Source organism: Pongo pygmaeus, chromosome 6, assembly GCF_028885625.2.
Source record: "Pongo pygmaeus isolate AG05252 chromosome 6, NHGRI_mPonPyg2-v2.0_pri, whole genome shotgun sequence".
NCBI lineage: Eukaryota > Metazoa > Chordata > Mammalia > Primates > Hominidae > Pongo > Pongo pygmaeus.
This window is the reverse complement of record NC_072379.2, coordinates 150,395,450-150,407,636: the sequence shown is the minus strand read 5'-3', so window position 1 is coordinate 150,407,636 and position 12,187 is coordinate 150,395,450. Positions and strand designations below refer to the sequence as shown.

General features: G+C 43.9%; 1 protein-coding gene across 5 annotated transcripts in view; it reads right to left on the bottom strand.

Annotated features, from left to right (window-relative positions):
• Positions 1-9,933, bottom strand: part of NUB1 (negative regulator of ubiquitin like proteins 1) — a 36,307-nt gene extending 26,374 nt beyond the window's left edge. For 2 of the 5 annotated variants that reach the window (XM_054494107.2, XM_054494109.2), the window contains exons 1-4: positions 9,758-9,933; positions 6,200-6,318; positions 2,422-2,589; positions 179-237 (exon numbers count right to left, since the gene is read on the bottom strand). In XM_054494107.2, coding sequence (XP_054350082.1) covers positions 179-237; positions 2,422-2,589; positions 6,200-6,318; positions 9,758-9,827 — 416 coding nt within the window. In that variant the 5' untranslated portion in view covers positions 9,828-9,933. Of the gene's footprint in view, positions 1-178; positions 238-2,421; positions 2,590-6,199; positions 6,319-9,638 lie in introns of all 5 variants that reach the window. The other 3 variants (XM_063667990.1, XM_063667991.1, XM_054494108.2) reach the window with 3 other exon arrangements.
• Between the last annotated feature and the right edge of the window lie 2,254 nt (positions 9,934-12,187).

The following is a 12,187-nucleotide window of genomic DNA, read 5'->3' as shown; positions in this document are numbered from 1 at the left end:
CACTTACCTACCAGTGTCAGCTCTAATAAGTCCTTCAACCTCAAAGCCTCAATTTTCTCTTTTATAAAATGAAGATAATACCTGCCCTACCTATCTTAAGAGGACGCTCACAGAGGATCAAATGAGCCAATGTAAAAAGGCCCAGAGCACCTAGGTCACAGAGCACACAGATACTTACTTGGACCTCAGTTCTCTGCCAGTGATGTGCAATCGGGTCTCCAACAAGTTTTTCCTATCCTGTTAAAAATAAGACAAATAAAGTAAAATGTACTTGAATTTAACACATTTTGGAGAGACTACCCTGTGAAATCAGAAAAGCTGATGGTAGAGGATATAAACTTAGCTCACTGTTAAGAACTAAAATGCTGCCTGCCTAGAAGTCTACTGAACATAACCCAGCACAGGCTGACCCTGTGACCTGCACGTCCTCAAGGGGGCGGCAGCGTGGCACCACCAGGCAGGGCTGCTCAGAGGGGCCTATCTCACACGGCTGGACATCTTTAACATTTCAGAACATTTCCACCATCCCCCAAAGAAACACCATGGCCTGCACCCCATTCCCTCCCCTTTGCCCCCCAGCCCCTGGCAACCACTAATCCATTTTCTGCTGCTACAGATTTGCCTATTCCGGACATTTCATATAAATGGGATCGTGCAGTACGTGGCCTTTTGTGTCTGGCTTCTTCCCTGAGCATCATGTTTTCAGGTGCACCCACGCTGTGGACACATCAGCACTTCATTCCTTTGCATTGTGAATAGTTTTCCATCGTATAAATAGACCACATTTATCTATCCCTTCATCTGTTGATGGACATTTGGACTATTTCCATCTCTCAGCTATTGAATAGTGTTGCTATGACCATTCATGTATGAGGTTTTACATATTAATATATATGTATGCCCAGGTGCCAAGGCAAGAGACCGAGGGCACAAACTGTTCCAGTATAATAAAGAAAATATATAGAATAAGAATAGTTACACTAGAAATAGATTATAGATATGATTATATATGAATATCATTATTAGTTTGTAGTATTACTCTTTATTTCAATATCACAATAATCTTTGTTCTACAATCATAACCTAGGAAAAACCAGGCCACACAGAGACAGGAGCTGAAGGGACACAGTGAGAAGTGACCAGAAGACAAGTGTGAGCCCTCTGTTATGCCCAGACAGGGCCACTAGAGGGCTCCCTGGTCTAGCGGTAACTCCAGTGCCTGGCAATGCCCCCATTACTTAGCAGACCTTGGTCTAGCGGTAGTGCCAGTGCCTGGGAAGGCACCTGTTACTTAGCAGACAGGGAAAGGGAGCCTCTCCCCGGGGTAGTTAGAGAAGACTCTGCTCCACCACCTCTTGTGGAAGGCCTGACATTAGTCAGTCCCGCCCACAGCCATCCAGAGGCCTAAACATCTCCCTGTGACGCTGTGCTTCAGTGATCCCGCTGCTGTTTCATTTCACTTTCACGTTCCGCTCTGTACACTTGGCTCCACCTTCTAGATAGCAGCAGCAGAATTAGTGAAAGTATTAACGTCTTTGATCTTTCTGAGAAGAGCATAGAAGAAATAATGACGTAAGCTGTCCTCTCCCTCCGCCTCGGCTACCTACAAGGGAAAGGCCCCCTGTCCAGTGGACACATGACTCCCGTGACCTTATCAACCATTGGAGATGACTCACAGTCCTTACCCTGCCCCTTTTGCCTTGTATCCAATAAATAACAGCACAGCCAGGCATTCGGGGCCACTAACGGTTTCCACGCCTAGGTGGTAGTGGTCCTCCGGGCCCAGCTGTCTTTTCTTCTACCTCTTTATCTTGTGTCTTTATTTCTACGAGCTCTTGTCTCTGCACATGAGGAGAAAAACCCACAGACCCAGTAGGGCTGGAAACTATACTCTTATTTCTTCTGAGAGTGCTGGCACTGATCAGTCCCAAGAGGCTCTGGGTGCCTTGCCACAGTGACATTTCTAGATGCAAACTACCTGGCCATGGCAATGAGAGGAGGTGACCCCACCCAGATCTCCTCGGCCTTGCTTGAGCACTCCGCGGACTGCCCTCGGACCTCTACTGGAACAGGAAAAGGATGAAGCCTTCTGTGTTGTGTCCTCCTGCACAGGCTTCTAGGAAACTTGGGAGTCCTTTATTCCCCATTATTTCTCAACGTTCACACTCTGGAAAGGATCAGAATGTGACATACAGCTCTGTGGCGTTTTAGAAGCCCAAGAGGGTCTCTAAAAGCCTACCTTGGGAATGTTCCAGTTTAAGAATTTGTAACATTAACTTTCAAGTTGATAAGTTGTTCAATATGTAAAGTCACTTAAAAGAATTCTAACTTTGGATTGTAACTTTCCAAAAAACAACAATTTATTTGATCACGTAACTAACCGGACATTAGTGCCTACTCAAATTTAGGGAAATTACTCACTTTTTTTAGTCTTGGTGGTAAAAACACCTCGATTGTAGCAATTCCTGTTGTTCTATAATTTTCATTTCCTGTTCCACGCTCAATTGCCTTGCAACGTATTTCTTCTATTATCTTTTCTACTTCATTTTCACAGCATTCTAGTTTGTCAGAGTACTTCTTAGCAAGGTCCTATCAAGAAAAATCAGAAAATGCAATACTGACTTAAAAAAAAAAAGGCAAAATATAGAAAAGGGCATGAAAGACTCTAAGGCCATCAACTTTGATGAGTGGAGGCCGCCCCGTTACACTGCAGTCCACACTGTGACTTGACATCTTGAGAGGTGTGGAGTTTAGAGAGTCCAGGAAAAAGTGAAAACATTTATTTGAGACCGGGCGCAGTGGTTCATGCCTTTAATCCCAGCACTTTGGGAGGCCAAGGCAGGTGGATCACTTGAGGTGATGAGTTTGGGACCAGCCTGGCCAACATGGTGAAACCCCATAACTACTTAAATACAAAAATTAGCTGGGCATGGTGGCGTGTGCCTGTAGACCCAGCTACTTGGGAGGCTGAGGGAGGAGAATCGCTTGAACCCAGGAGGCAGAGGCTGCAGTGAGCCAAGATTGTGCCACTGTACTCCACCCTGGGCGACAGAGCAAGACTCCATCTCAAAAAAACAAACAAAAAAATAAAAGCAAAAAGCAAAAAACAAAAACATTTATTTGATGAATGTTTTCTACCTACGAATAGTAAAAAAATAAAAATAATAATAATAATAGAGAATCTTCTAAGGGGAAGAAAAGGTGGGCTATGACTTATGTGACTGCAATCTATTTAAAAAGTATAGTGAACTGTTCAACTCCACTGGAGGGGAAAATGAAAAAAAAAAACCCAGAAAATATTCCAATTTTTCAAACTTGTGAGAACAAATCAAGTTGGACTTAAACAATTTTCTTAATGAAAATCTGTGAATCATGGGTACTAGTTGTAAAATTATTTGTAAGGGAGAGCTTTAGAATTGAGAAAAAAAGAAGATTGAAGGGCTCAAGAAAGGATGGGAACCAGTTATTACTGAGAGCAAAGTCATTATGGTTCCTCCCCAAAAGAATCCAGATGAGTATCTCTAATCTAAAAATCTGAAATCGCCAAAATTCAGCATCTGGAGATGCTCAAAGGAAATGCACACTGAAGTATTTTGAATTATGAATTTTCAGATTAGGATGCCCAACTAGTAGGTATAAAGCAAACATTCCAAAATCCAAAACACTTCCAGTCCCAAATATTTCAGTTACGGGATACTCCTCTCAATCTGTATCTGCATGTGAGGTTAATGTTTCATTAAACATCTCATAAAACAGTAAACACTTCAAAAAACCCTAAAGGTCAAGGTTTCATTAAATTCATAATGTAATACCATATAGTACGTAAAAATTATGCTGTAAGCATAAATTTATGACAGAAGAGATGTTCACGATAAAAGTGAAGTTGGAAAACTTTATAGATATGAGTATAGGTTGGGCGCAATGGCTCATGCCTGTAATCCCAGCACTTTGGAAGGCAAGGCAAGAGGATTGCTCAAGCCCAGGACTTCAAGACCAACCTGGGCAACAAAGTGAAACCCCATCTCTACAAAAAATAAAAATATATTAGCCAGGCATGGTGGCATGCACCTGTAGTCCCAGCTACTCCCAAGGCTGGAGTGGGAGAATCACTTGAGCTCAGGAGTTCGAGGCTGCAGTGAACTATGGCCATGCCATTGCACTCCAGCCTGGGCAACAGACCAAGGCCTTGTCTCGAAAAAAAAGGAAAAAAAAAATTTGTAAGTAACATAAACCTATATATACTTTTTTTTTTCTTTTAGAGACAGGGTCTCACTATGTTGCCCAGGCTGGAGTGCAGTGGCTATTCACAGGTGGGACCATAGCATACTACAGTCTCCAACTCCTGGGTTCAAGTGATCCTCCTGCCTTAGCCTCCTGAGTAGCTGGGACTACAGGCATGCGCCACTGTGTCCAGCAATACATTTTTTTAATAGTTACGTAGGAAAAAAGGAAGAATATACCTATGTTAACGATGTTTAACATATTTTAAAAATACATTCTTTATATTTTTGTATTTATATACATACTTTTTAAAACCTAGAATATATATTATAAATACTTTTTTAAAAACTTTCTATAATTTTCTAGAAAACCTAACTAGTGAGGATTTCTTTCTTCCTCATGTCACCAGCCAATTCTTACACCAACTGGAAGTCCTACCATTCAATTCTGACACTAACTACCCAGAGTCAGCATTAGACTCCACAGGTTTAAGGGCTCAGTCCACAAGAAAGCCCTAACTTCAGATACCAGTTACCAAGTGTCTGGTCCCCAGGTTACCCATACTTCTGTCTGACTTAGCTACAAAGTCGAGGGTTCACACAAGCACCCCCTTCAGGTTCCCTGATTTGCTAGAACAACTCACAGAACTCCAGAAAATGGTATACTTATGAATATAGTTCATTACAAAGGATACAAATGACCATTCATATGAAGAGGTACTAAGGTGAGGTCTGGAAGGGTCCTGAGCATAGAAGCCTCTGTCCCATGGAGTTGGGGGTGTACATCCCGACATGTGGATGTGTTCACCCATTTGGAAGCTGCCCAAACTCTGTCATTTAGGGGTTTGTATGGAAGTTTCATTATGCAGGCCTGATTAAATCACTTACCATTAATATTAGTCATCAGCTCAATCTCCCCTTCCCGGAGGTTGGAGGGGAGGGTGGAAAGTTTCAAGTGTCTAATCACGGCTTGGTACTTTTGGTGACCAGCCCCATCCTGAAGCTATCTAGGGGCAACCAAGCCTCATGAGCACAAAGGTTGCTCCTATCATGCTTACCACTTAGGAAATCCCAAAGTTTTGGCTCTGCCAGGAACCAGGGACAAAGGTCAAATATTTTTCCTTTATGCCACACCTAGTTTCTAAACCAAGAGACTGTAACAAGTAAATTCAGAAGCAAGGTCAGAAGGTGGGTTGCAAAGAAAAAGTGAGGCCTGCCTGGAACAGAAGAAACAGAAGTACTAGGACCCTAATACAGTTTGTCACCTCCCAAGCACATCATTATGTCACAACACAGAGCACTTTAATGCCTCATGACAATCCTTAGTCCCTGATAAATGTTACATCATGTTCAGGATACTCTGAGAGCAGAGAAGTATATGCTAGGAAATTCCAGTATGATAGATTTCTGGCAAAAATGAGTACTGTTTCTCTGCTTAGAAAAACAAGCAGACTTCAGTTTCTAGAAACATCACTTACATACAATATCATTTCTGATGATGCCACAAAAAACTGAGATACAACTGTTAGAAAAAACCTATTTTGGAAAAATGAACAATGACAGTGATAGCATCAAAAAAACTGGGGGAAAAAGGAGTGATTGTTTCACAGCAGATGATGATAGCAAGGAGGACCGAGAATGAGCCAAGATACTGTCACTTTGAACACACAATGCAATTACTTACTGGCACCAATACTGTTGCACTAACGGCTCAAATGAGTTCCAGATAAATAATGTGATGTAATCCTGTGATGGTATTAAAAACATATGCCTGAAAAATTAGATAACATCCTCATGTGAATAAAATATTAGTAAACAAAAATAAGGTTGTCAGTTCCTAGTAAAAAGTGGGTACCCACTCACCACTAATGCTTTTGGTTATGCCAAAAGTTTATATGGTCATGCCTGACAATTCAGAATCTTATTTACCAAGGAGATTTATAATGCTGCTAATTACTGATGTCTTAAAAGAAAAATACCTTTAATGCCAAACCAACTTTTTTATTTTCATCTGTATATGGAGGTTTCCAAAGTTGAATCCTGTCTTCCCTTAAAAACTGGGTCAATTTTGCTTGAAGATATTTCTTTTGTGCCATCCCTGAAAGCAAAACAATACATTAATAAAACTCCACACCGCATTTTAAAATGTTAATAACTTACCTACACGTTGAGGTGTTTTGTTGGGTAAGCAAAGCTCCCTTCGTCTGTCATTAAATATAAATTACTATGGTTTAAATGAGCTCCAGACTTCTCTAAAAATATATATAGAAATATATGTTCAATTATATATACTACATATATAAAATATGTATTTCAAAGTTGCTAATATGTAGCAAGGATTATTACATGTTTCTATTTCTTAATCTGCTATTCTCTTATCTAAGAGAAAAGAGAAAGACAAATCCCTCGAGTCATGAACTTCTTTTTTTTTTTGAGACAGAGTCTCGCTCTGTTGCCCAGGCTGGAGTGCAGTGGTGCGATCTCGGCTCACTGCAACCTCTGCCCCCTGGGTTCAAGCAATTCTCCTGCATCAGCCTCCCTAGTCACTGGGATTACAGGCATGCGCTACCATGCCCAGCTAATTTTCATATTTTTAGTAGAGACGGGGTTTCGCCATGTTGGCCAGGCTGGTCTCGAATTCCTGACCTCAAGTGATCCACCCACCTTGGTCTCTCAAAATGCTGGGATTACAGGTGTGAGCTTGTAAATTCTCTCATACTTTGGCTAGTTTAACATAAAACAAAAGGCCAACCATCCTGGTAGTTAAATATAAAGAAAAGCTTGCTTGAACTGTAAACTATCAATAATAAATATTTTTGGATGGGCGTGGTGGCTCAGGCCTATAACCCCAGCACTTTGGGAGGCTGAGTTCAGGAGCTGACGTCAGGAGTTCGAGACCAGCCTGGCCAACATGGTGAAACCCTGTCTCTACTAAAAAAAAATATGAACAATTAGCCAGGCGTGGTGGCAGGTACCTGTAATCCCAGCTACTCGGGAGGCTGAGGCAAGAGAATCGCTTGAATCCAGGAGGCAGAGGTTGTAGTGAGCCGAGATGGCACCACTGCACTCCAGCCTGGGCAACAAAGTGAGACTCCGTCTCAAAATAATAATAAATATATAAATATTTTCTATGTCAGAATTTTTTAAATTAAAAAGATTACAATATTAGGAAAATTTTGCATATTTTCTGATTAACAACCTAACAGCACATCTACTTTTTTTTTTTTTTTTTGAGACGGAGTCTCGCTCTGTCGCCCAGGCTAGAGTGCAGTGGTGCAATCTCGGCTCACTGCAAGCTCCACCTCCCGGGTTCACGCCATTCTCCTGCCTCAGCCTCCCCAGTAGCTGGGACTACAGGCGCAAGCCACCACGCCCAGCTGATTTTTTGTATTTTTAGTAGAGACAGGGTTTCACCGTGTTGGCCAGGATGGTCTCGATCTCCTGACCTTGTGATCCGCCCGCCTCGGCCTCCCAAAGTGCTGGGATTACAGGCCTGAGCCACCGCGCCGGCCCTGCTATTCAAATCTAACACTGATCGGATCATTTTACAGCTGAGAAAACCAGGGCCCTGAGTTTGTACCATGACTCAGGCAGACACAAAATTAGGCAGCATCTTAACGAGCACAACCTCCACCCACAGCACTGGACTCTGAACTTCCGTCATGGAGTCCGTTGCTGCTTGCCTGTTCCAGGTATGTAACTTCTCTCTCCCAGAGAAGTACGTGCCGCGATGGAGAGCTGTCTACTCATCCCATACTAGCACAGCAATTCAAAGGTGCGTGTGAGGCGGCTGAGATGTGAGGCAGCTGGCAGGTGTAGCACAGCGCTTTAAGGTTTCCCAAATCAGACAAGCAATAAGTAAAGAAAAATGTTATTAGCCCCTGAATAATGAAGACAAGTTCTAGAGAGTGGAAAAAATATGAGTTAATATTACCGAGATAAATTTCTTTTTTCTATTGAGGGCCAGTATTCCACATCCCCCCAAACCCAATTCACACAACTTTGAAATCTTTGAAAACTTTGGTAGCTTGTGTATTTCATAAACAAATATTTTTTAAAAGAAAGTTCAAATCTATTTTATGTCAGTGTGGGGACAAGAATTAGGTTAATCAGGACAGGGAGGAGAAAAGAGGAAGGAATAACAGCCAAGGAGATTGCTGTGTGCAACCTGGGTGGCCCATGGGAGAATCCTCCATTTTTCAAGCACTGACAAACGGCTTATCACAGCAAAGCATATTAGTACTTAGAGCGTTAGCTTTTCAAACACAAATAACTTAAAAGACTACTTTACATACTACTCATGAATCTTCAGAAATTCTGAATAAAATACACAGCAACCCTACTGTCTCCCCACTGGGGGACAGTAATTTCACAGGCTGGTTACTGGAGCCAAGCAATTTGAAAGGCTGATGCGGTACTCAAAGATGCCATCCAAGGCCGGGCGCGGTGGCTCACACCTGTAATCCCAGCACTTGGGAGGCCGAGGCCAGCGGATCACCTGAGGTCAGGAGTTCAAGACCAGCCTGGTCAACATGGTGAAACCCCATCTCTACTAAAAAAATAAACAAATAAAAATTTTTTTAAAAGATGCCATCCAAGCCACCACTTGACAGAAGGACAAAGGAGTGTTACAAACCTAGTGCGTGTCAGACACTCCAGGGAGCAAACAACAGCTCCAGGGTTACACCGAATAAGATTTAATGTTAAAAAAAAAATTAAACCACTGTCTTGAAACTTAAGAAACTTCAGTTATAGACAACAGAGTAAGTGGTGACATATTTTAAGTCAAGTTTAATAAGTCAGTTTTTAATTTTAACTGAAATGAGAACTGAAAAAGTTTCATGCATGCCATACAATGTTTCACCTTGTAACTAAGAAAAGACAAAACTCATATCACTCCCTGGTCCAAGCAGAAAGTGAAACGTTATAACCATCCTTTAAAAATTTCACTTTCACTTTTGTAATGAATCGATCAATGCTACATTTAGCCACAGCTTTTCAAGTATACATTATATATAGTTGAAACACAACTATATCTAGTCAAGACACATTCATTTTTTCTTAGGAAAATGAAAGATTCTTGATTAAAAATAAAAGGGAAGGAGGTGAGAATGATAGAATCAGGTCGTCAAGGTTCGAGAAAATCAAGTGTCTTGTCATTAAATAGCAAAGAAAATCTGGCTTTGATTGCAAATAAATCCCAAATGGTATACTCGGAGTGTTATGATTCAAGTATAGCATTTGGCTAATTTTTTATAGACATATTTATTCCTTTCTCTCCCCAAACCAATACACTCAATATTTTCTTTTAAATACCCCACACCTCAGCGCAAACCAAAGGGCCCCGAACGGCCAGCGCGTCCCGAAGCCCGGGCCGCCGCTCCCGGCCCCGGCCCAGCTCCACGCATGGCTGCTCACCCCCGCCCCGCGGCCGCTCCACTCCGGGCCAGGAGAGGTGCCCAGTCGGACCGGGAACCGGGGCGCCAAGCAGTGCTGCTGAGGCTGGGGAAGGGGACACTCGGCCGCCGGGTCCTCACCTGCGCCACGCCACGCCCGCCGCGACCAGCAGAGTGCCCGGATGCGGCGGCGGCCGCCGTTTGTTTTCATTCCGGGTGAAGCCAGCCCCGCCCCCGCCACCGCTGCTGCCTTCGCCGCCGCCGCCGCCGCCGCCGCCGCTTGGGAAGAGGGTTGTGGGTGGGGCCAAGGCGAAGCCAGCTGTGGGCGGGGATACGGTTGCGTGGGCGTGGTCACCGCGGGGCGGAGCCGCGACGGGGCGGAGCTAAGTGGAGGCGGGGCTGGGCGAGGATGCGGCCATGTGGGGCTAGGATGTGACCGTGTGGGGCGAGGAGCTGGGAGCTGGTGTCCAACGCCGCCCCAGGCTCAGGCTTCCAGGACCTCCCGCCCGGGCCCAGTTTACCAGCCATCAAGAGGAAATGGATCCTGGCTTTGTTTCTCCAGAATCCTTGAAAGAGGCTGGGGGAAGGGTCGGGACCGTCCCAACCCGCATCTCATTCCTCAGCCTAGGCTGGATCCCCTCCCTAAACCAGCGGCTTTTCACCCCGCCCTCCACAATCCCACCAGGGGCTTCCCTGGGGTGAAATTAGGCTGCTTCCCCGGAATTTCCTCCCCCATGCTGTCCACGGCCACTAGGGACCACAAGACCTGAGGAGCTCTGCCTGCTCCCAAGGTCCTATTCCCAAGGCTGTGCTCAACAGTGACGCTTCTATTTTATTATCAGTTATTGCTGTTAATCTCTTACTGTGCCTAATAAATTAAACTTTATCGTAGGCATGTATGTATGCATAGGAAAAATGTAGTGTGTATATATATTATATATATGTGTGTGTGTATATAAAATGGGGTGCAGTACTATCTGAGGTTTCAGGCATCCACTGTGGGTCTTGGGACATACCACCTGTGTGTGGATGAGAGGGGACTGCTGTAACCTCAGAGTGACCAATCCGTTTTTCGTTCCCTGTTGCTGCTTTCTTTAGCCCTTTTCTACCTATAAAGCCCACCTCCTCTGCCCAGCTCATTGGAGCACCGTTTCTAAATTTTTAGAGAAGATGCCATCCTGATTCATGAATCAATAAAAACCAATAGATCTTTAATCTAAATTTGTGGTAATTTTGACTTCTGACAAAGGGATATTAAATAACTGTATAACCGCACCAGACCAACCTGATTCGCCTTTTATATATCCAAGTTGTGAGTTGTTTTTCAGTTGCACGGACTCCCAGATGGAAGGTTTCGCACGTAACCTGAGGATGCCCAGATGAACCAAGCATGAAACCAGGGGCAGAACCTGAGTGCTCAGATCAAAGCAGGGACTGAATTAAGAAATGGGCACTGCATGGTGAGATCCAGAATGCAATCAGATCAAGCCCTGGCATCACCCCATGGCAGGGTCCAGTCAGATGAGCATCCCAGCATCATCTCATCGCAAAATCTAATCCGATCATGCGTCATTACCCTATGCTTATAAAGCCCAACCCAGCCCCCAGCTCAAGGAGACAGAGCTGAGGGTTTCCTCATGTCTCCTTGACAGTCAACTCACAATAAAGCCTTTCTTTTCTCAAAAGCCAGTGCCGTGGTGTTGGCTTCTAGCACACCAGGAACCAGCCCGTTGATTGCTCAGTAGCAATTGCAGCAAGGTAGAAGGACAACAGAATCTGTTCTGACATTTTTTTCTGAGGGCTTTCTCTGAGATGAGTAACAAAGATAGTTTCACTTTTACATTTACATAGTAGACCATCAGGAAATTGAATGTCCACGCTCAGGTGTGATGGAGCAGCTTGCAGTAGACCAAGGCTCCCACTAACAACTAGAAAAGCCAGAAAGCAAAGTCAGAAAACATCTGTTTGAAGGCAGTGAAAGCTGCTGAGGCAAGAATGGGGGGACTCGATATTCCAGAGAATGAGGAACCTTCAAGGGGTGAGCTAATGTCTGCAGTGGCTTGTATTGGTGTGTGAGGGCTTTTGCCAGTTCTGGATACAAGCATGAGGCTGAGAATTTAGACTTTGAGACCACAGAGGGCCACTGCCGGGGACACAAAACCAACACAGCGACATAGGGGGAAACTCCAAGGACAATTGCTGAATTCAAGGCTTGTATGGGGCAAGAAACTGAAACGTAAATGGAAGGCCTCTGAAAGCAGAAGTTTTTGATAGACTTGCAAAACAAAGATTCGAGTCTGAGATCTGCTAGGGTGGCGGCAGAAGTGGGTTGCTGCAGAGCCTACACCATGTTCCCAGTTGGAAACTGGAGGGCAAAGGTAGCTTGAACCTGCCAGAACCTCAGCCCAGCCTTCACTCCATGCATTCCCTGATTGGATTAAGGTTATTGGCCACTCCTCTCTTTGGTTTTGTGGAGGAAAGGGAAAAATCCTCCTGAGAGAATGATAACATTTGAAGCCTCCACAACTTCTTAGAAGCTATATTTGGCATCTCATTAAAAAGTTACTAGAT